Source organism: Festucalex cinctus, chromosome 19 (assembly GCF_051991245.1).
Source record: "Festucalex cinctus isolate MCC-2025b chromosome 19, RoL_Fcin_1.0, whole genome shotgun sequence".
Lineage (NCBI taxonomy): Eukaryota > Metazoa > Chordata > Actinopteri > Syngnathiformes > Syngnathidae > Festucalex > Festucalex cinctus.
This window is the reverse complement of record NC_135429.1, coordinates 13,588,157-13,612,413: the sequence shown is the minus strand read 5'-3', so window position 1 is coordinate 13,612,413 and position 24,257 is coordinate 13,588,157. Positions and strand designations below refer to the sequence as shown.

Sequence of the window (24,257 nt, the reverse complement as noted above, 5' to 3'; positions counted from 1 at the left end):
ATTAAACGCATATCTAAAGACACAATTACATTTGTTGAACTACAATTAATGAACTAATAATAGTAGAAAAATGTAAACGTGAAATGTACATTTCTTTTCACTTGTTACCCATAATGCATCTGTACTCCCTGAAATGTTTTGCAGGAAGAGCTGTGCCATTCTTCTTACAACTGATTGGCAAATCTCATAAGAAGACAGTACTTAGTAGCAAGTGTGTTTTTTTTGGGGGGATGTGTGTGTGGTATCGAGAGGCTACATCAGACAGACTTAACAAGTGTTCAGTGTCTCTCTCCTCTCCGCTCCCGTCCCCCTGACATGTCGTCGCTGGCGGCGGAAAAACTCATCCCCTCTTCTTCTCCCCACTTGCACAAACGCGCACGCGCACACATACACGCTTCCATCCCTTCTTGCTTCTCCTTCAACAACATCCACATTCAAATACACCAGCTCCAGGCGTCCTCCGTCTCTCCCTCCTCTCCATCGTTCACCAGTTAGCCTAAGCCCATAAAAAATACATCAAACACAAGCCACACGCCCCAGGCCTCGTCACACGCAAAATCACCACTCTCTCCATCTCACTCTCATGAAAGAAGTTACAAAACAGAGGGATGGAGAGCGCGATATAAGCAGAATTGAGGCCTGTTACCGTAATGTTCACACAAATGCTTTCCACACATACAAAAAAAGAGGAGCATGACTTACCTTGCGCATAATAAGACCTTGTTTTTGACTGCTCCCACAGCCTGCAGCACCATGACCCACTTCCCTCCGCTTCAGCTCCACATCTGCTCCAGCAGCGGTCTCGGGCTGTGACAGCGGCCGAGGGCGGCCAGCACCCATGGGCCACACTGTCAGATCGCCAGCGCGGAGAAGAGATGCACAAAGAGAGCGTAAAACCCGCACACACGTACACAAAACGAGAGCGAGTTGCAATGTGAGCCAAATGAGCTTGGACGTGCTAAAGTGAAATCCACCATGGCTTGTTTTGCACTATAATTACAGTTTTATCTCACATGCATAGAGTGGATGCTGCATGGCACACAGCAAAAAAACACCCTTGGGTGCCGTGGCTTTTGTTTCTCTTCAATTATTCCACCCTCTGCCCTCTCTTATCCTCATAATCGGAAGAGAAGCGGATCCGTGTCCTCTAGATATTTAGAAGCTCGGACCTCCATGCCAAAACGTGTAACCTTCCCGCTCGTGTGTGGATTGGGAGTTCAGGGAGGTTTTGTGTTAAGTTTTGCGACCTTTGACCTCAGAGTTCACCCTCTCGAGGGGAGAAAGTTGTTAAAATCCATGTTGGAGGAACGTAGGAAGATAAAGCGCAGAAATAATGGAATACAAATCTCAAGATCCTATTATAATCTAATTAGATTGGCTTGCTTGACCCCACAAAACAGGCCCTGAGGAGTTGCAATTTGCCAATTAATTGCACGGTAATGGCTAAATAATAAAACATCTGGACTATTCATTTTTATATTACAATAATGGTCAGGAAAAAATACAGGCAAATAAAAAAAAAATAATGATTAAAAAAAAAAATACAAGCGAGGCCTCCCCTTAAGTATTGGACCCTAATGATGTGTAATGGCATCCTAACCCTAGGACACTAATCGCCATAGCAACTAATGAAGTGGATAGACAAAAGGGGCTTGTTATAATGTCTGCATATTATTAGCTACTTAAAACATTAGTCTTCCAAACTTCAATTAAGGGGTCAAACAGTGCGGATAGTCCGCAGTTGGGAACATTTTGTAATATTGTAGAGGAGCTTAAAAGTAAAAATTACAAGTAGACACATTTTACATTAAATTATCTATTAAAACAAAAATTGTCCTTTGGTCTCACCCAAAATTCAGACATGTGTTTAACATATTTGGCTTTTTGTGGTGGACAGTGCACAAATGTTTGATGATCTTAAAATATAATTTTATTTACATGTAAAATACATTATACAAATCACAGAAAAAAAATCCCTATATACAGTATACAATAGTAAAAAAAAAGAAAAGAAAAAAAAGTCAATTATCTAATCGGCTGAAAACAACATGAATTGAAAAATTCACACGAGTTGTACTCCTGTTATGGAAAACAGCTTCAACAAGCAACAAGTGATTTCATAAACATTGTTAATACTCAAGTTCCCAATTCAGTGGTCCAAAAAGGTAAAAATGCTTCTCTGTGGTCCCTTAGCGTGTCCGGCAGACATGTCCTGCTTGCAGAGCCGCTTGGCTGCCGGGTTCACTGCTCCTGTGTTCCCCCTCCTCTTTGTCGTCTGTCGGTCAAAACAGAAGTGTTCAATTTACTACCGCTGCAAGACAAACGTGCACATGCATGCGGCTGTCTGCTTTTTGATGTGGGCTTTGGCGCCATCTAGTGGCGAAGCGGTAGATTAGCATGAATCAAGATTTAATGAATGTTGAATGAACCTATCGTAGGACTAAATGGCAACATTAATGCAACAAAACGTTTTGAATTTTAAGTTTACTTTAATAGTGCATCCTAATTTTTTCATATTTTCTCTTAATTGTAGGTAATAAACCAATATTCAACAAACAGTTATACTACGTTATTGTACTACAGTACTATTTTACTTGCAAAATATTAATTATTAAAGTGTTTAATGAGATAAATAATTAAAAAATATGTTCTAAAAATATTTACAAATAAAAATGATAAATGCAAATGCTCAGATTTAACGAACAGAGTGAGTATGTATATACACCTCCTCTAATTTGTGTAAAATGAACGCCATGTGATGCTCCAAAACAAGTAACCACATTTAAAAATGTGATTTTGTGTATCACGTTGATTAAACTGCATCTTATTAAGAAGTCTCTTCACATAAATGAAATTATACGGTACAAATGCACACTCGGGGCTGTTTGGCTCTTTTTTAAACCATGATTCAAAACAACTCCAGCTTCCACCATGGGAAACAAAAAGGACATGACGCATTTTGTTGAGTGGCCTTTTGTCTACTCACATGATTCTGGGAAGCTTCCCTGGCTTTGCCGTCCTTCTCTGGCGACAACGTCTGAAAGAGGAACCCACGAGTGTTTCTGGGTGCCAGTGGGTTTCCTTCGGATATGGACGCCAATTTCTGAAGGACAGACTGGGGCTGACTCAGCAGGGAACCTCTTTTAACCTTCACGGACACACAAGACACTCATTATTTGACAGTCAACATAAACAATATATAGTGAAACTAGACATTTATATTGGCAGCATGGTGAGGGAGTGGTTAAAGCACATCTGCTGACAGCTTCGGGGTTCTAGGTTCGAATGTTAGCTAATACTATCACATTCAAGTTTGCCTTTCATTTCAAAAACATTTTAGGCTAACTGAAGACTCTAAATTGTCCCCTAACCCTAACTCCTGGATACAGCACAGACCTCCACCAAGGCAAAAAGCTTGGCACACACGTGTACACTTTTTGCAAACTTGAAGCCAAAAAAGTCAGACAGGCAAAGAGGAAGTAAAATGGAGCTGAAAACACAAACATGTATTTTGTCTGTATTTATGCTGACAAACCTGTGAGTGTCGCGAGAAGGGATTGAGGGTTGTTGACGTCTTTTGTGGCGGCGGCACAACTGGAAGCTCTGCTTCGGAAATCAGGAGATATGAGCCACGCATCAAAAGCTCCGTCTTAATAAAAATATGCTAAAATTCTGTAGTTGTATCTTCAGACAGATTCAACTTCCATCTGATTCTTTATGCTAGCGACATCTTTATAATTCAGTGGTACCTTGTCTTACAGGTTTAAAACTGTAAAGCCCACCAAAAAATAAAAAACTTATTGTTAAATGTTTGGAATAAAGAAAAACAGCTGCACTATAAGTCAAGGTACCACGGTAATAAGGTTTACCAACAAACTAACCTTTCTTCTGCAGAGTCTTAGCAGTCAACTTCTTGGCCAACTTCATGAACTGGCTATCTTCCTCTCCAATCTCATCATCCTCCTCATCCAAATCTGTCACTTTCTTGGCTTTTTGTTGGGACTGCAGAAACAACAAAGTAGAGGATTTTATAAATTAAAAAGAACAATACCCGAGAGTCCTAGGGTGAGACATTGAGGTTACCAAGGGCATGAGGCAAGAATATGGTTATTTTTCATTTGATTGTTTAACTCATTCAAACCCAAAAACTTAAATATGTTTAATATTTTGTCCTTCACTCCCCAAACCGTATTTATACATTTAAGTTTTTTATTATTTTTATTATTATTATTATGCTAGAGCATAAAGAAGGCTTTGATACAGCTTCAGACATGAAGCGGTTGCTTAAAGCAATGGTTGTTATTACAAAAACGGCCAGCAGGTGGCAGCAGTGTATAAGAGATCAGCCAGGACCATGTTGCCACAAGCTCTTTTTGCCATTGTTTTCACCAGGAATAAGAATAATGATAACACTTGGCTATATTCTAATGCTAATTGTTGCAAAACAGAAAGAGATAAATATACTTTTTTTTTCCTGATGAAAGAAGAGACTTTAATCTTTCTTTTGGTAGGTTCCATGTTTTGATAGCAAAAGAACAGAATACTCTGTGGACCTTGTAATATCAGTCAAAATCCAGTAAGCGAAGGGTAAAAATGGCTGGGAGTGAATGAGTTAAGATAAATGGCCTACACTTGTTTTTCAAACACATGTTGACTGTAATTATGACAAATTGCACTTCATTAGCTTAGGTTATTGATAGAGTGGCGTGTTCTGACTTGTGCAGAAATTTGGATCACACCAGTTGTAAACAGAGGACTTACCTGTTCTCTGAGCCACTGTTCCCTCTCCAGTCTCTCCTTCCTCCTTTGGATCTCGGTCTGATCCACATCATCGTCATCCTCAAGCTCCTCCTCACCCTCGGCTCCAGTCCTGTCCGTGTTGAAGCCATCATCTGCAAGGGATGACCATCAGGGATCAGGTGACCATTTTTCGAATTTCAGCCTGACTAAAAGTGGGGAATTTTTATTTGATTTTTTTTCCTTAAAAATATCCCCTCCTGTAACAAACCTATATTTTTCCAGCGGAAACGGCGAGCTCTTCCAGGGCCATCGGAATGTAAATCACCATCTGCAAGGTAGCGTTCCTGGTACAGCCTCAAGCGCCGCTTGTCATCATCCATTATCTGCTTCCTGTAAGGACACATCAATTTGAAAGCAACAATTTGGCCAAATTTATTACACAGGAGATTAGCTCAGCAATGTTATTTTTTTTAATTACCATTATTGTAGAATATAACCTATTTTTTGGTTTTATATACAAATATAAGTTAGATAAAAAAAATAATAATTGCAACCACCCATATATGGTAGTTTACATGATCAATTTCTATTCACCACAATGGTTTTCAAGTCTATTACACGTCAAAACTGTAGAGGGCGCTAAATGCTTCCATGAGACTCATTCCATCGACATATTGGTGCGGTTTACTCACATGTGAATTTTGTTGACTTGGCTATGCAGCTCGTCATCAGACGGCAGCTCCTCCAGAAGCTCCTCTTCCTCATACTCGCTCCCCCCGTCCTCATCTTCATCCCCGCTGCCCTCGTCGCTACCTGACAGTTCGGCTTCCGAGTCCACGTAGTCGGTCAGGCGCCTGCAAAAGGGAGAGGACTCAGTTAAACAGCAAAACAATCAGACTGTAAGTGGAGTGACATTTATAAGAACATGCAGGCAACCTCGGCTCGAGTCTTCACTTACATTTTCTTTTTTTTCTTCTTAATGAGATTGGGTGCAAACACTCCATTCAACTCTTCCTCTTCTACCTCATTATTCTCTTCTTCATCATCATCATCATTGTCATCTGCTTCTTTATCCTCCTCATCACCTTCATCATCTTCCTGTATGAAAAATTCAGATTTGTTCTGTTATTGGAAGGGAATCTCAAACAACTTTAATTTTTTTTTTTTTTGCTCTTTTTTTTTGGGGGGGGGGATAAACAAGCTCTATGTTCCATACCACGTCTGACATAAGTCGAAATTCACAGTCCTCTTCCTCCTCCTCCTCCTCCTCTTGTGGTTTCTTTTTACCGCTAAAGAGAAGTTATCATGAAAATCCCCTAAGGACTGTAAATTTTCAAACATAATTTTCTCTATTCTCAACAGATCGTTTATGTTTTGAAAAATTAAAAGACTCATTTTCACATTCAACAAAACAAGGCAAGAAATAATGACATTACCTGTCTGGTGCTGGTGAACCCATTTGGGAAGAACCTAAAAGTAGCATAAAACTTTATCAGTAGGGCTGCTCGATGAAGGAATAAATAATCACGATTATTTGGGCAATAATTGAAATCACGAGTATTCAAATGATTTTTTTTTTTTTTAACAAAACAAAATGTTTCAGCACTTTAAAATATTAACACCAATTTAAAAAAAATGAAACAATTCTGTAAGTTCATTTTGGACTAAACAGAATATATAATCTATATTTATATATATCTTTATTTATTTATTTATGTTGGCAAAAACTTTGTTGGAGGGCAGCTTGTGCACTGTGCAGTAGGCCGATCATTTATTTTTTGGTACAAACCAAGAAAATGTTTAACGTAAAAAACAAATAAAAAATATTACGACAAAATTCTTTGAAACACTATAATTAGGCAAGTTCATTTTGGTTGAAACAAAATTGATTAAAGTGGGCATTTTAAAATAAATTAAAAAAGGTGCAAATGAATAACTTTAAACAACTCAAAAATTAGTATTAATAGTTGTTTTTTTTAACAATTGTGCTGATCTTGTAATTGTGGAGTGTAATAACTGAAATTGTGATTTAATTTTGATTAATTGCACAGCCCTATTTATTAGTAATAGAATTAACAAGTGCTGGTACCTGAGCTAGGAAATTTGCCAGAACAAAGGCCAAGTAACCGATCCATGCTGTTTTCAGGCTCCTCATCCTGTTCTTGCTCCTTGCTCTCGTCACGCTGTGACTTCTCTCCGGCCTGAGTTGTTGGAAATGCTCCCGAGCATAATCCGAGAAGTTCTTCCGCCTGCGTTTCACCGCCAACTGGCGCCGCCTCCCCACTGGAGCCACTCTGCGCCGTCCCGAAAACACCCGAGCACATTCCGAAAAGCTCCCCCATGTTGGCGTCCATTGCGTTTTCGTCCAGGCTGTCCAGGATCAACTTCCTCTTGTGGGAGCGGATGGCGCCGGGTCGTGGACCCACGTTCAGGAAGCCATCCGCGTCGAGTAACTGGGAGTGGGCATCGTCCTCGAGGGAAAAGCGTCCTTGCGAGTCTCCGCCCAGATTTCTGGGTCCGGCGACTTCGCCGATGGGCTCGGAGTCCACTGGGGAGGGAGGGGCGTACAAATCTTGAGAGTCCTCAACTGGGAGGCAAAGCGAGGGCTCGGACAGTTTACCGGAGCTCTGTCAGAAAGACGAGAAAAAAAGTCAAAGGAAGGTAAAAATAGATAACATGCAACCTCTGGCAGACATACTTGGTCCACAATTCTAATTTTAGAATCTCACCTTGGAAGCAGAGCTGAGGATGCTGGGCCTGAAGCGGCACGGAGAAGGGGAGCGGAACATGGAGCTGGAGTTGGAGTTGTAAGCACCTCGCCCGAGTCGCTGATGGCTGACCGGCTGGTAGGAAGTGATCATGGATCCGGCCAGCTCAAAGCTGCTGTTGTGGCTGATGTCCTTCATAAGAGACATTGAGTCGTCCTCTTCTGCAGACAATGGAATATACTTGAGTTAAACTTCAGTCATTGCAGGGGAAAAAAAACATTAGTAGTAAGCTTTCAAATTGGACAAACTTACCCAGTTTACTAGCACCATATTGTCCAGCACCAGATCTTCTTCCGCCATCACTTAAAGTGGAAACAAATACATGAAGGTGAACACTGAACACAGTGATGGCAGTCGTCAAGTTATAATTACGGTAAATATTTGACCAGTGATAAAACAAAACAAAACATCCAGGCTGTAAATAAAGTTAAAAACAGTAACCATGGCTGGCAGTAAATGAGCGAGCATTTTTATGCTATATGATGATATACCTGTAGTGTCACGTTGCACTGTTTATCACTAACCTAACGACCGGTACTCTAAAATACTAAAACAAAAAAAAATAGATTTTCCATTTCTAGCCCGATATTGATTCAGAAACCCATAAAGCGATCCTTTTAATAAGTCAAGTCTAAGTCTAAAACAAATCAAATTGTTGAATCTGAATCAACACTCAGCCCTAATTCTGCTCTTTAGAAACCATATGTCTAGATTGTTAATTTGAAAGAAAAAAAAAAAAATCTATCCCAATATAATTTTTCCTTAAAATTGCATGAAATGACTTGCAATTTACTATTTTCCTAAAATCTTGTTCTGATCACAAAATGGTGGCCGATACTAGTATCTGTACATTGAAATAAGGCTTGACATCGGCCCGCTAGAATACCTGGTATCGGTACACGCCCATCGAGCAGGTGAATTAGTAAAAACAACTTACCCGGTGCGAGAGCAGGAGTTGCCAGGAAACAGTATGAGTGTTCCATCAGTGTTAACTATGTCTGGAGTTACTGGCGGGCAATTGAGCGCCACAGGAGAAAGACTTCGGACACTCTGGACCACACTGCCGTCCTCCTCCTCCTCCTCTGCATCATCTCCTCCCAATAAGTCATCTAAACCCTGTGACACATAAAAGCAGAATTGAAGTAAATATGAGGGGGAAAACGCACTGTCGCCAAGGAAACAAGAAAAACGCCGACCTCTTCATCATCATCTGTCATTTCTGCCTCCTCCTCCTCCTCTCCGCAGTCTTCATTATCGAGGCGATTCAGCTCGGCCTTGCGTGCCCGCTCCTCGTGTCGCCGCTGCGCCATGGCGAGCTGCAGTTGCTGCTTCAGGGTCAACAGTTTCTCTCCTGTGAGAACAGGACACGCATTTGTCAAAAGGGCTCCAAAACTAAAACAAAACAAAAACAGCGAAGCCTTGCTATAGTCCGGTTCATCATTTTGCAGACTTGGGCGTGGGTGTGGAAAATACCCCCCATGATACAACAGACACTGGAAATCACTGACATTTGCATAATGTTCCAGGTTTGGTTTCATACCAGGTTTGGTTGCAATAGTCTCCTCTTTTGCTTCTTTAATAGTGACAGTGACAGAGTCGGCGCGCAGCTCCTCCTTGCCGGACGGGGTGCTGTCTTTTCGGACGATGTTGAGCTGAAGTGTGCGTTCTCCCTGTGGCCGGACGGGAGCATGGATGTGCCGCAGGTACCGCTTCTTCAGAGCCTCAACACCTGATTGAACAAATAGAGAGACAGAGACACAATGTAAGTGCAATGACAGCTAACATGGTTACGATTTAAAAGTGGACCTTAACATGACATTCTGATTAATTTTCCGGTTGTGGAATATGAGTTATGAAGCAAAATCTAGCTGTTTTTAATCCATTTCAGGGGGCAGCCATTTGCTGTCGACTGAAGATGACATCACAGTTGCTCAGGCAACAACCAATCACAGCTCACCTGTTTTCTAAAGCTGAGCTGTGATTGGTTGTTAGCTGAGACCTGAGCAAATGTGATGTCATTTTTACTCGACAGTAAGTGGCAAAATGGCCGCCTTCTGAAATTGATAAAAAAAAAAAACGGCAGGATTTTGCTGCTTAACTCATATTCCACAAACACAATATTAAATGGATACTTGACCCAGAGAGACATTTTCAGCAGTAAAAAGTTAATATCTTGTCCAGAATTAATTTGATAACTTCATTGTTTTTCATGACCAATTAATAGTTTAGTCCACTTGCTGTCAACTGAAGATGACATCACCTGCGCTGAGAAAGTAAGTAACGACCAATCGTGGCTCAGTTTGTTGACCAAATCCAGAAAACAGGTAAGCCATGATTGGTCGTTACCTACTTCCTCAGCACAGGTGATGTCATCTTCAATCGACAGAAAGTGTAAAAAAACAGTTTTTAAAGGTTGTAGTTGTTGAATTCATTCTGTACAAAATATTATCTTTTTAGGGCTGAATATGGCTCAGCGAGTCAAGTATCGATTCAAATTTCCTCAATCGATTTAATTTCAATTCACAAGAGTTCAGTTCGATCTGATTTTGATTGTTTTTTTCCCAATTCAATCAGATATTGATTCATTATGGAACATCAATTCTTAAATATCAAGGACATGATAAAAACGCCACAAATATTAAATTCCAAATTAAATTTTGCGGCGGCAAAAAATGATTTAGTTAATGAAAGTAACTTCTTATAATCACTTAATCACATAAACATTGACATCAGCTAGGATTATATGAAAATACTTTCAGAATTCAATAATTGTAAATATAAATGACAAATATTCTGAATAGTCTTAAAGTGCAAAAAAATATCTTAAAATAGTCGATTTATGGTTTTATGAATCGATAACAGGCTTGAAAAGGAATATAATAATATATTTTTGGGTTGACTTCCCCTTAAAAGCATGACTGACCTGGGTTGTGCGATGCTGGTTCAAGGACTACAAAAGCTCCTGCATCGGCACAAAATTTAGCAACAGGCGGCGGGTTCAGTCCAAGCTCTTTCAGTCGTGCTAATTTGTCCTTTTTGGGCTTCGGCAGCTCTACAGAGGGTTCATCGGACGCTGGATCAGTTAAAGATGTAACTTGAGGCTCAATCACAGTTGTGGGTCCAGCCTCCCTTTGCTGGACATTAGCCAGCTCTTCAGTTTGTTTCACAACAGCCTCTTCTTCAGATACAAGTTTGGCTGTCGAATCTGCCGTCATGGACTCTTGCAAACTCTCGGAGAGATAAAGCATGGGAGCGGATTCCTGGTCGGATTGTAAGCTCTCGGCAGCGACCTCTGGCGCCTGACTCGGGCTCTCCTGCTGCGGCGACGATGTGGCGGCAGGCTCCGGGAACGGTTTGAGTTGAGACGACGTGAGAGCAGAGTCCTGCTCATCACTAGTCGCGTTTGCTGGAGGTGGTGGTGTCGGTTTCTCCAACATTACTGCAGAATACTGTCTAGATCTATTAAAAAAAACATTACATTTTACATGTTAAACATGAAACCGCAACTAACTCGACACATGCATAACAAGTTTGTATTTACTTCAACAGAGCCATGGCGGGTCCCTCGGGCCTGGCTCGCTTCTTAAAAAACTGGCTGATGGTCTTTGGCTCCGGGATGTGGTACGGCAGGCCAAGCTCTGACTCTACATTACACAGAGATTGAAGCCTCAGGGTGATTGATGACAAATATTGTACATGTGTGTATAAACTGACCTCTGACCAGCCTCTGGGACTCGCTGTGGAGCTGCTTCATTGCCTCTTTACTTGCACGTGCAGCTTTTCTCTCCTAACAGAACACAAAACAGTCAGTAAAACTCACATTTTTGGTTAATTACGTTTACGATTATCGCTGCTTACTGCACGTTGGGGCTTTTGCACTTCATCTCCGCCGCTTTCCTCTTCATCCAGGAAATGCTCCTGTGTTCATATTTGGAAATCATCACAATAAGGACGAAATAAGAATTCATTTAAATCTCGACAGTAATGCTCAACTCAATGCACCTTGTGCTTTTTCATCTTTTGCTTGACAGCCGCTCGAATTGAATCGAGCGACTCTTCCTCCTCGTCAATACCGGTGTCGAAGAGATCGGTGTCAGCTAACAGGCAGCCGCTGTCATTCAGAGGGAGAAGCGTACCCTGGACACAAAGAGGGTTTGTCATTATTGGTGTGATGCAACAACTAAAGAAGTCTTTCCTCACTTTAAATATTGTTGGTCCATTTTGTAAGCAGGATTGCGCAAAAGTTGATTCAAGGAAACTTAGAGCGTTGCTTTGAAAGCCAAGCTTGAGACAACAGGGAAGTGGTGCATTGCAGATGGAAAAATAACACCAAAGTACATCAAAATCACTCACTTCTTTCACGTCGGAGAATCTGTCTTTCTTCTTCAATTTTTCGACACTTTTACTATGTTTCTCCTTTTGGTCTCGGTGCCTCCGGCTCCTCTCCCTCTTTTTTGGATCTTTCGCCGTTTTCGCACCCTCCTTTTGATCGCCATCCTTTTGCTCAGGTCCGCTGTCTTCATCACTGAGAACAGAAATTCTTCTCCTGTTCTTTTGAACCTCTTGTTTCTCGTCTGTTTCCATCTCATCTCCGCTAGAAGCAGCCAATACTAATGCTTCAGCCATAGTCGCCTCCTCTTCTTCACTGTCGCTGTCCCTGATGGCATTACGGCTAGGCTTCCTGCGAATTTGAACGTCTTCTTCCTCGTCAGAGTCTGAAAAAACAACAGGAAACATGGTTGAGCCCAAAAATACTACAAGTGCAAGTAAAGGCCTGTATTGTCATGTAACTTCACCTGGATTCTCCTGCCTATTGTTTGTTGTTTCCAGCATATTCTCCACTGCCGGAGAGCCCATTCCACTGTCTGAATCACTCTCGGTTATTCTTGGAACCACAGCCGGGAGACCTTCAGCCTGGTAAGAACCACACATTATAATAATGTTGCACACACTGTCATGCAGTAACAAATGAAATTACCAGTTAAACCTATTTTGTAACTAAATGAAGAAAGCAAGCCTGCCTCATTGGAGTCCTATTTGCATCCTAAACAGCAACTTAACTGGGCATTCATTTTGCAAGCATATTTGAGGACATGATGAGTCAGTCTGAGTGGCGCCTTGGGGCAAGCCAAACAATGAGCACATAGCTACGTTAGCTGGCGATGGGTTCGACAAAAAAAAAAGGTTAACAAAATTACGTGTGGTTGGCAATACTGTATTCGGAAAATTACATAAACACTTACAATGTAACATTCTTCAAACACTATGAAGTAAGAGGCCAATGTAATCTAGCTAGCTATGACCATCTCGCCGAGCTTGCTAACTAGCTAAAGCTAACAATAGTAAAGAAATGTTTACCATAGCACACAGGAGTGAATACATTATAGTTTATTACACATCAAGCGAAAATGTCTTCTAGTGCAAATGAGATCCTCACCTGTTGTTGAGAAAGGACGAGGCTCATCTCTTTGCCCGCTTGCTACTCGACGCTTGTCACAAAGAAACAAACGGAGAGAAATCAAAAGTCTCGTCAACTCGTGGCAGCGTCAAAAGGCACCCGAAAAGTTCATGCCTAAACGAAAACGGCCAATTTAGTCATTGAAGGCGCACTGAGATCGCGTTTAGCTCGGTTAGATCTACTGCTCCCGCCTGTTCTCAAAGTACAATTTTTTATCTTTCGCGCGCCGTGACAGCTGGCCCGCAATTTTCGTCACCGAGGTGTCAATCGGTGACGTTTTGCTTTCCTATTGGTCCTTTGGAGACATGTCCCGCCTACATTTAAACAACACTAGTGCGTGCGTGATTTAGGTCTAGTCACTTTTTCGGCGGGCGGGATCGAGGCAAATAAAAGATTATTATTATATTTTTTTTAATCACTCGACACTATTTTTTACTTTAAATAGAGCACTTTAAAGTTTTTTTTCACAATATATGATCAAATATTTTTTACATTGTTTGCTTTTTATCATAAAATTGAATTGTGTTTTTTCATCAAGTATTTGTATACGTTCTTTCTATTTTAATTAAATTACCATAATTTTGACTGGGTGCCGGAGCCTATCCCAGATGGCTATGGGCAGTAGGCATATACACCCTTGAACTGGTTGCCAGCCAATCGCAGTTATCTTCAAATGTTTTGATTAGATGTTTTTATGTTGTTAAACTGCAAACACTGATATTCAAATAACTATTCGTCATTTGCTAAACCTCGTATGCTATATCTTTCTAATTTATTCATTAATATACTATTATCTATAGTATCTATGTATTTATTTATTAGCTCCGAACAGTAAATTATTTATTTTCGATAGTCGATATTGCTTTTTATTAACAGCTTCTCCTTAGGATTGAGTGAGCTGGAGCTATACGTAAGGAAATATAGACACATTTCTGCTCTGTTTTAAATTAAAAAAAAAAAAAAACTTTGAAGACCGCTTCCGTGTGGGGCGCGCAAATTGTTTGTGGTCATGTGACTGCTTGGCCCTGTTTGATTGGTCAAATGGAGTCAACTAAGAAAAAAATAAACTCTTTGTTACGTTCAAACATAGTTTTATATTATGACTTATGAAGCTAAATCGTTTTCTAAAATTACTATAGTTTACTCGCGTTACCAAAGTTTGATTAGCGCTTCATGATCTCACGCGTGCGCAAACAGCCTGCCTGCTTCCCACTCGCGCATGCGCGGTTAAAAATCCCCAGCGCCAGAAGCTCCAGTCTCAGTAGTTGGGGTCAGCCAGCCCAGTCAACAGCACTCATCGCTGACTTTTATTCCCTTTTTCTTAAATTAGCCACTTTAAGCTTCGCGATACCGCCCCCAATTTCAGCGTCGGTACGGAGCCGCCAGGCCGGGACAGAGTCGGAGAGAGAGGCCTCGGCAATGGAAGCGCTCGGACCCGGTAAGAAATACGACAAAATGAGAGGCGAGCGTGAAGCGGAGAGAGCCGCGCATGCGACGCGTGTGCTCAGGTGTGCCGCTTCACTGGGGGCCGCGGCTGCGCTGAGGCCTCGAAGCGCTGACGGAAAACAAACGCAGGCCCATCCCATGTGTCTCTCTGCGTGACATTGTTGACGTTGGGCGAAATCCTTTGCTCGAACGTCGAATGTGTGTGTCGCGCGGACGTGCCCGTGTGGTTTTATTTATGTGAGGCTAGTCGTGTCGGAGCTGGTATTGTGTGAGTGGGGATTTAACTAGGACCTCCTTCCTTCCGCGTCGTATTGTGTTCACGTTGATGTTTACACGACACGTTTCTCCATTTCGATCAAAACCACGATGTTTTTGTACGATGACAACAGGCCATCTGGTCGATTTAAAGCTAACTGTGCCACATATTTTTACACCCTTATTCTCGAGCTGTTTTATTTTGGAGCGATCGCCATCAGGACAACGTGCTTGCTTTCCGATCCGTCAAAAAAAAGAAAAAAGGAAGGCAAGCAGAAAATGAAGACGTCCAAACGACTCGGTGGCGATTCAACAAGAGATTTGAGTGGTCGTGTTATTGCGTCTGCCTGGCCAGTAGCCTTTGAGGACACAGCGGGAATGGATGCATGGCGCTTTTCACCATCACACGGCTGCAGGCATGCTCCCATATTCCTCATCTGCTATATGATAACAAAGCCACTTCCCGGCTGTGCAGTTGTCTCAAGGAAGCGTGCACCTTAACACTAGGCGATAACAATTACGTGCTGCGAATGTTTGTTTTTTTTCCCTTACACAAATATGCACATCCTTCCTCATGTTTGTGATAGACTTCTTTGTTGAGCGTATATCAACATTTTCGAAATGCAAAGTATAGAGGAGTGGCATTACAGCAATAAACCGTTATGATTTTTACAGTGGAAATTGTATTATCAGATGCTGTCTATGTGGCAGGTTCAAGGGAATGCAGAGAGAAAATTAATTGTACAAGTATCCACAGGTGTGTGAGTATGTACACACACCAAGGAAGCATTGTTGTCATTTGAGTTTTTTTTTTTTTTTTTTTTGGACTTGGTAGTTTATCTAGATTATTATGCAGATTGTCACTAATTTTAATCAATCTAGATAATAATTAATTTAATGCATGAGCCTTTGGGGAGGATTTTAAATGTGATTTTTAGTAGATATATTTTGATATATACTGTAATAATGACGTTTGAAAGTATGTCACACAGAAGTGATGTCATCTAGTAGCAGCCAATAGAAAAGCACCTTCAGATGACATTGCGCCCATGGTGTTTTTTAAATTTTGTGCACAAGTAATACACATAAAAAAACTAACACTAATACTGAAACTAACAAACTAAACTAAAACTAAGCATTTTTAAAGAACTAAACTAACAGAACCACCCTGAAAACGAATAAAAACTACCTAAAATAAAAAATTCCAAAACTATAATAACCCTATTGCCATATTACAAATAAATTGGTTTATATACTGCAGAATTTTTCGAAAGATGCAAAAGCACAAATAAATTATTTATACAATTTTTAGGACTCAACACAATTTCTCTTAATAACATTACGTAGCCCTTGCGTCCTTCTGTTTTTCTGTATGTGGCCCTCAAATGAAAAAGTTGGCACACCCCTGATCTAAAACATCCAAAAAGTGATCATAACTTGTCCCAAAAGGAAGAGGAAAAGCAGAAATGTACCATTAAATTGTCCATGAAATTGCCAAAAATGACAAAGTGAATAGAGAAGGCAGAAAACATCTTCAAAATGTCCAAAAGAAAGCAGAAAATTACCATAAAATATTTTTGGAGTTGCCAAAAAAGTCAGAAAATTTAATTTGAAAGAAAATGTTCAAAAAGTAACTATAAATGTCCAAACACAAAAGAACAAATGCCAAACATTACCATAAAATGTCAGAAATGTACTGGCAAAAAGGGCAGACAAAATGTCAAAAACTAGCATTGGATGCTGCATAGATTTGTCATTTGTGGTGCAGCTCTTGGGCCGTTGGTACTTAATATTAGACTAGACTAATACTAACACTGTTTCATCACAATCATCAAATGTTTAGCGGCCCCAGCCGCTCCAGACACATTTTTTCTTGTTTATTTATTTGGCCTAAAATGGCTTTTTTGACTGGAAAGCTTGCTGACCCCTTTGCTAGTTGAATAATGCACCAAATAACAAGGACAATAGAACACGATCCACTCTAGGTGCTTCCAATTGAGGCAAATAAAATACCAAAACAAGAAAGGCAAGTTAATGTTTGTGCACAAATTTTATCCCGAAAGCCTTGAAGCTACTAAATGAAGCATTCCCGAAGTCCACTGCTGTTCCTTAATCCAGGTATTTGCAGGTGTGGGCGTCAGTGCACTAGCTGCTTACTTCTGTTAAGCGTGAGTCATCGCCAGGCTCGACCATCATCCTCATGCTCAGCACAGACCCAGCTGTCCTACTGCTTGCTCGTGCTGTGGTTACTAGGGACACAAAATCATTAACATAATACATTTGTACCTTTTACGCTGCAGAACTGCACCTGTAAATGTGTGTGTGGGGGGGAAAAAAAAAAAATCAATTTTTTTTTCCAGCCCTATAACCATTTAACAGTAGATGAGTTTAGTGACACGCAGGTGAAAACTGTACATAGCGACAGTAAATCTCCACAGTTTTTGTCCTTTCTTTGCACCGTTCTTATTTGTCGAATCCATTAGCAGATTACAGAATGTCAGCCCATTTGCATGGCTTTCTCTATTCCGCCCACACTCCACATGATGAAATGCAAGCCAGGATTCAGAGCTGAACTGTACCACTTACCGGTAAACTATCTTTTTCTGTGGTGGTCGTTGGACATTAGGGCGGCCATTTAAACGCAAACTGAATTATGCACTTTGACTACATAATAAGATGAAAGATTGCAGAATTTACTGTGGAGAGAAGAGCTGTTTTCACTTTTGTTTTAACACTAAATAGGTGATTGGTTAGCTTAGAGTATTTCGAAATAACATTGTGATGCATAGACTGTTGAGTCATTTGATGTGCAATTGAGCAATTCCCGGACTTTTCCAAGTAGAAGCACGACAGCTGAGGAGGCTATAGATAGGTACAACTTGGCTCTTTTTTTTAAATTTTTTTTTTATTATTATTTTTTTTCCCCCCTTGCTTGAAGTGGAAGAAGATATCAAGCCCAATAGCTAATGCACACCTTTGCTTAGTTTACATTATTTTTAGTCTTTGTTCAAAATGCATTGAAGTACAAAATACAGGTTTAATTGTTACTCGTGACACTAGGGCTGGGCAATAAATCAAATTCATCATTTTAAAAATTACCTAAATCTTGAAATCAAGGAGCCTATAAATAAATACTAATCTTTTGGATTATTAAAAATAAAAGCTGTTTTTTTAAATAAGTTCTGTTATATCCAAATATTCCAATATCGCTCAGCCCTTCTACCGTACTTGTCGCTACGAATTTTAAGTTTACATTAAAACTGATTTAAAATCAGTATACATTATTGATGATGAACATTTTGCAAAAGGTTTATTTTTGAATAAATTAAACCTTTTAACGTAATAAATGTTTCTTGGCTTTATTATTTTGATTAAAATTGTATCACCCTACATGATACTATAAAGTTGGAAAATATTTCTCGGTGAAACGGTTGAAAATTTTATCAATGATTTCAAATCACCTGAGAGTATTGATTTTTATTTTAACACTATTAAAACAAAGTTTGAATGGATTAAAATTAGATGACAACAATCCAGAGCAAAAATAACATTCAATGCTACAAAATATAGGTAAAGTAGGCAACAGGTGTGTACATCACTTTGTATAATAATACTACGAAAGTAAGGTAAAATCACAATGTTGCCTGTGCTGCATTCAAGAGGGAAAATAGATGCATTAAATATTATTTTTTTCCCTTTAATCGATGAAAGTGGATACATGTTTAAGTATATGCATGGAATACTTCAAATAAACTTTGTCAGCCATGAATGTCATTTACTTCCTAATAGAACGTCCGTAAGAAGTCACTGGTATTGGAAGCCTTCTCAAAGTAATCGATACCTTCAAAAGACTTGGATTCTTAAGAGCTGTTAGCAATAGCTGAATTGGAAATACTTGACTTTACAGTGAATTGCAGTCCATTTATAGTCGAGTGATAAATGCATGTTAGACTCTCAGGTTTGGTCAAATGCGTGTTACAACAAGACTGCACCATCAATACTTGATCAAGACAACACTGGCACCGCACATTGTCAAGCAGGGTGAGTCACGCGCAGACTGTCATCCAAAGCTAACAATAGCAAGGCAGCAATCAAACTACTGCTACTATGCTTGAAGAGCGTTTAACTGTGCGAGGGGGGGTGTGATTTGGGGGCCGCTCTAGATTGGGGCATACAGGCAAATGTGTTTTGCTGAAGCAAATGGGGCCCTGATTGTCTGTGCTCTCGCGCCTCACTTGTTAACTGGAGCGTGCGGCTACATGCAGTTCAGCAGGACCCCCGCAGTCCTTTAGCTGTCGGTTGACAAAAGCTTTAAGCACCCCCCCCCCTAAACAACAACCCCCCCACCCACCTGACCCTCCTTCAATAAGCTAATGATACTGAACGTCTATGTGGTCATGCATGTGCAACCAATTCAAAGTGAAGATAACCACAGTGATCGAATTGAAGAGCGGCGATCAAAATGCAGTCATGTTTCCATTTGGATGTAAATCAGTATTGATGTGAGGAATTTGAGTCAGTATCTGGAGGAGGGAGCTGTGATGTGGCAGCGGGATTCACACCATTAACCTTTCCATAGGAGTATTTAGGGATGCAAAGATATCCAAACATCATGATACGATATTATCGCGATATGAAGGCCACGATACGATAATTATCACGATATTGTGGGGAGGTTGGCGCTAAAAAAAAAGTCACAATATTGTGGAAAAAAAAAATAACTCATACGAAAAAAAAACAGTATTGTTCTTATACAGCAGTGAAAAATTTTATACAATTTATTATTAGGGATGTTCGAAACCACTTTTTTACAGACCGATACCGATACCAACTGCCGATACCAGAAGTACATTTTGACAAATAAAAAAAAATCACTAAGATATTTTAAAACAAATATATTTCCTTTAATTTTGACCAAAAAAACCCCAGCACAGTCACTCTTCAATAGTCTTAACGCTCAAAATAAAACACAAAAATGCTCTTTTAGTTTAAGATTCACAATTTTGAAGTTTTGGTGAAAAACTGCTGCAAGCTTGCGTCAGTTCCAGGCAAGGAGGACTCACTTAGCGTCTTCCCCCTCTGCCATCGGTCGCTTGTACTCGTCTGCGTCACGAGTACTCGAGTACTTGAAAAAAGGCTGGTATCGGCCCGATACCGATACCTGGTATTGGTACTCGCCCATCCTTAATTATTATATATAAATATATGTATTGAGTCACTTACTGCACATATTGGCTCAGTTCACAAGCATGTTATGTTCCCCTTCATCTGACCATTAGTGTGGATTTTAAACATAAAAGGGCCAAAACATGCCTTGTGAAAATTAAACTGCACTAACAAACTAAACTAGCCACCAGAGGGTGCTAGAACTTCACAAATGGAAATCGACCTGACTTTTCTTAACAGATGTGTTGCATTTAAATATCGTGAACATGACGACGATATTGTGGCAGTTTTAATATCGTGCTTATCGTTAAATCACTAGTAGTATTGTTGTACTGGGCTATCAAAAAAAACATGAAACACTTTAGGGCAGGTTCCTTTTTTTTTTTTTTTTGCTGTGCATAGTTCTGGCTTAATGATAGAATAAGGGTAAAGTGTTAACTGCATTTAAAAAAAAATAATAATAATAATAATGTGCCAGTTTTATAAAATGTATTTCGGTTTGAACATTGGGAACGTTTAAACAAGAGAGGAATGTGAGAAGATGTAAATAACTTGATCAGAAAAGTGTATTAACTGTGTGGTGATGGGTTTTAGAGCCTTAGAACATTTATAATAAATGTAAAACATAACTCCAACTACTTCGGATTTCATTTATTGTAGGTATTTTTTGGAACCTAACCCCAGCGGGAAACGAGGGAAGATTGTATTTATTTTTAGTTGAATTAATGATTTATATATAAAAAAAATAAGTATTCAAAGATGGTCAGAGTTCAAATTTTTTATTTCTTTATTTATTTTTAAATGTCCAAAAAGTGACCATAAAATGTCTAAAAAGTGGAAAAGCAGATATTTACCATTAAATGTCTGTGAAATTGCCAAAAAAATGGAAGAAATGAAACATGTTAAAAAAAAGAAAATTATAGTAAAATGTCAAATTTATTATTAAAAAAACAACAACAAACTTCTTAAAGTAACTATATAATGTCCAAAAACAAAAGATGAAATCCTGAAAATTAGCATAAAATGTCCACAGAATTGCTAAAAAAGGTCAGAGTATTGATTTTAGAAAATCCTGGAAAGAAAATGTCCAAAAACAAAAGAAGAAATCTCAAATTACCATAAAATGTCCAAAATATTGCCAAATATGTCGGAAATTTGACAGAAAGGCAGAAAAGTCTATAAATGTATGAAAAATTACAAAAAAATAAATAAATCCCAAAACAGAAGATGAAAGTTACAGTAGAAGAAAATGAATCTCAAAGTATTGAATATTTGCATATTTTCCTGTAATGGGGCGGCTCTAATTAGCTCTTGGGCCCTCAATACATTAGATTAACACGAACAACACACTGTTTTGCTCCAGTTTTGGTTTGTCTCTGACAGTAAAGGTTGCTGACCCCTGATATAGGGCAAAAACTGTGCTTATGTAGCAAACGTAACGGTAATCCCAGACACCCCTCCATATGGCGTTGCTGCTGTCTGTCTGAGAGAAGTCTCAAGTCTCTTTGTCTCAATGTTTGGGGTGGGTGGCCTCGCATGTCTGGGTGGAGCTGGGGGTGGACCCGATAATAATTAGAGGTCATTGTTTTGACGGTCCCTCTTTGACCCGCATGGTCAGCGGGCAGGGTGTGGATGAGTTTGTGACTTTTTTTTTTTTTTTTTTTTTTTTTCCCAAGTTTAAAAAAAAAAAAAAATAATTTTCAGTGTATCGATGTCTTTTTTTTTTTTCCCATGCATGTGACAAAGTGGAAAATGTTGACTGTTCCTTCCTGTCTCCAGGCCCGCCTGCCCCTGCCTCTCTGTTCCAGCCTCCGCGGCGTCCCGGCCTCGGCACGGTGGGGAAACCCATCCGTCTCCTGGCCAACCACTTCCAAGTGCAGATTCCCAAGATTGATGTCTATCACTACGATATCGACATCAAGCCTGAGAAACGGCCGCGGAGGGTCAACAGGTAGCTTTTGCGTCAACTTGGACGCAACCTCGCCACACTCTTTGCGTCTCATCACCCGTTTTATTCTTTTGCCTTCCAGAGAGGTGGTGGACACGATGGTGCGGCACTTCAAGATGCAAATATTTGGGGACCGGCAACCTGGTTATGATGGGAAGAGGAACATGTACACAGCACATCCACTGCCAATAGGGAGAGACAGGGTTAGTATCCCACATGAGTGGCTATTTATTAAGAATGGTTGAATCACCGTCTACTTCCTGAAGGCAAGGCACACCTGGATCCCACTTGAAATAACCTATTATTATCCTTTTCTTTAAAACCCTGCTTGTTCCTGTTGAAAGGAGAAAACTAAGCTTTTTTTTTCTTCTTTTTTTTTTCTTTTTTTTCAAAAATATATATATTTTCTCCACAACATGGCTTTGACACTATTTTTTTGTTTAGTGATGCTCTGTAAATTAGGTTTAATGTGACAAAGGCTTTGATCATTCACATCATCCTTGAAAACATTCTATCTCATCAGATTCCGTCACGTTTCATTGTAATTCCATACATTGGCAGCCCATTGAAAACAGATACAGTGCTGCCATCTGCCGGCCAGAGTTAGTGGGTGATTTTGGTTTCACAACCCATTGACCAGGCAGCACTGCACTTCGACGTTGCACTGCCCATTGACAAAAAACAAAACAAAACAAAAAAACGGCAACAAATGTAGTTGACGTCGTTTACCGTTTATGGCGGCATACATCGTGATTTTACTAATCGTTATTAAATGTTTTTGGCGGTCAAAAAGTTAAAGGCTTCCTTACATGTTTCAAAAAAATAAAAGTAAAATTACAAACTCAAATCACTGTCTTTTAATAAACAATATTAGATGTATTATTCTTAAGCTAAATTTAAGGCAAATGAATCATAGATATGAAAAACTGTTGATCTTCTTCTTAGTGTTAACTTGACTAACCACTTGAACTTTCTACCTTTATTTTTAACCAGCTAAAACCCATTGAGATCAAGATCTCTTTTACAAGGGCAACTTTCAGCCTTTTAAGCATTCACCACAACAACTTCACACAATTGTACCAACCAAATGTGGTGTAAAAAAAGTTATAAGTTGGATCAAAAGAACAATACAAACAAAACTGTGATTTGAGAATTGCGTTCTACTGCATTGCGATGTCTATTTGATTTCCATTTCATTGTTCAGCACTATCTCAGTATCTTAATCTTTTGAGTTGCATTCCTAGTAAGTCACTTTACAGTACAATTGCCACACTTTTCTGGGTTTCCTAATTGGCACAATCACTCACGCGTTTCACTGTCTTGACAGCCATACTGAGGCCTAATTTTTATTTTTTTTCTTGCTGTTATCACCCGCGCAATCAATTTTCCTCCATCTCATTTGCTCTTTCGTTTTCACTTTGGCCACCATATTTAGGTGGATCTGGAGGTGACCCTACCTGGCGAAGGGAAGGATCAAACCTTCAAGGTGTCTTTGCAGTGGGTGTCTGTGGTCAGTCTTCAGATGCTGCTCGAAGCGTTGTCCGGCCACCTGAACGAAGTACCCGAGGACTCTGTTCAGGCTCTGGATGTCATCACACGGCATCTCCCTTCCATGAGGTCTTCATATATGTCTCTTACTTTTACAGTTTTTCACTATTTATGACTCTTTGACTGAATTTCAAGATGGATGTAAATTTGAGGCTTTACATCTACAGGTGTTATGTTGCATATAAATCCTGTTTCAATATAATATAATGGCAATACAAACAATTCAAGACTTCTAAAAATTTGTTTGTCTCCATTTCTACAGATACACTCCAGTGGGTCGTTCATTTTTTTCTCCTCCTGAGGGCTACTACCATCCGTTGGGTGGTGGCAGGGAAGTGTGGTTTGGTTTCCATCAGTCCGTCCGTCCTGCCATGTGGAACATGATGCTAAACATCGATGGTAAGGCTGTGCTGCAACTTTTTGGGTCAAGCGACAGATTTCAAGATAAGATTACTTTGGAAAAAGTCATTCTTAATGTGTTATTTGGGTCATTAAGTTTTTTTTATTTTGCTGTTTGTAAGAGGACTGATATGAGCATATGGTTATGTTGGTTCCATTATGTAAAGTCAGAGCAAATCGGGGTTGGTGGTCTGGTTCCTGGTGTGGGCCGCTCTGCTGGGTGAACTAGGCTGGGTAGCGCTCAGGAGTCATCAAGAACTACAAAGTGCTAGCAACAGTGGTGTGCTGAGCTGAGCTAGAATCGAGGCAAAAATTGCTTGAAAGCAATGGGCAGAATGCAAGCCAAATTACTCTTCTGGAAGCCACAACATATGTGTAAGCTGATCAGAGGTCAGCGAAGATGTTACTGGTGAAAGAGAAGAATTGCGCTTGTCTTGGCTGCTCACCTGGCGGGGTGGGCCTACTTGGTGGCCTCTGGGAACCGACTCACCAGTTCCAAATGACTGGGACTAACCACAATCTACACACG

The 24,257-nt window shown here is 40.0% G+C and overlaps 2 protein-coding genes across 4 annotated transcripts in view; one reads left to right on the top strand and one right to left on the bottom strand.

Annotated features, from left to right (window-relative positions):
* Positions 1–1,923: 1,923 nt before the first annotated feature.
* clspn (claspin) lies at positions 1,924–14,520 on the bottom strand. Of its 2 annotated transcripts, none has more exons than XM_077506642.1 (24): positions 12,946–14,520; positions 12,305–12,422; positions 11,862–12,223; positions 11,511–11,645; positions 11,367–11,426; positions 11,223–11,295; positions 11,050–11,152; positions 10,432–10,967; positions 9,049–9,237; positions 8,705–8,859; positions 8,446–8,624; positions 7,761–7,810; positions 7,470–7,669; positions 6,830–7,367; positions 6,177–6,210; positions 5,957–6,029; positions 5,699–5,838; positions 5,433–5,594; positions 5,009–5,130; positions 4,762–4,892; positions 3,882–4,002; positions 3,536–3,606; positions 2,987–3,148; positions 1,924–2,275 (listed from the first exon to the last, which is right to left on the bottom strand). In XM_077506642.1, the coding sequence occupies exons 1-24, from the start codon at positions 12,970–12,972 to the stop codon at positions 2,150–2,152; spliced, it is 3,867 nt and encodes a 1,288-aa protein (XP_077362768.1). In that variant the 5' UTR covers positions 12,973–14,520; the 3' UTR covers positions 1,924–2,149. The 2 variants fall into 2 exon arrangements, with proteins under 2 accessions (XP_077362768.1, XP_077362769.1); XM_077506643.1 differs by having other exon boundaries at positions 3,536–3,603.
* ago4 (argonaute RISC component 4) overlaps positions 14,196–24,257 on the top strand; it is a 22,220-nt gene continuing 12,158 nt past the window's right edge. Inside the window, exons 1-5 of one of the 2 annotated variants that reach the window (XM_077506644.1) lie at positions 14,196–14,404; positions 21,613–21,784; positions 21,864–21,984; positions 23,217–23,398; positions 23,592–23,728. In XM_077506644.1, the coding sequence (XP_077362770.1) occupies positions 14,386–14,404; positions 21,613–21,784; positions 21,864–21,984; positions 23,217–23,398; positions 23,592–23,728 (631 nt within the window). In that variant the 5' untranslated portion in view covers positions 14,196–14,385. The remainder of the gene's footprint in view (positions 14,405–21,612; positions 21,785–21,863; positions 21,985–23,216; positions 23,399–23,591; positions 23,729–24,257) is intronic. The other variant, XM_077506645.1, reaches the window with a different exon arrangement.

Coding starts and splice junctions, on each gene's coding strand:
- clspn (XM_077506642.1), bottom strand. CDS start 12,972: ATGAGCCTCGTCCTTTCTCAACAACAG. Junction 6,030..6,176: donor GGTTCACCAGCACCAGACAG/GTAATGTCATTA, acceptor ACTTCTCTTTAG/CGGTAAAAAGAAACCACAAG. Junction 5,839..5,956: donor TTCGACTTATGTCAGACGTG/GTATGGAACATA, acceptor TTTTTCATACAG/GAAGATGATGAAGGTGATGA.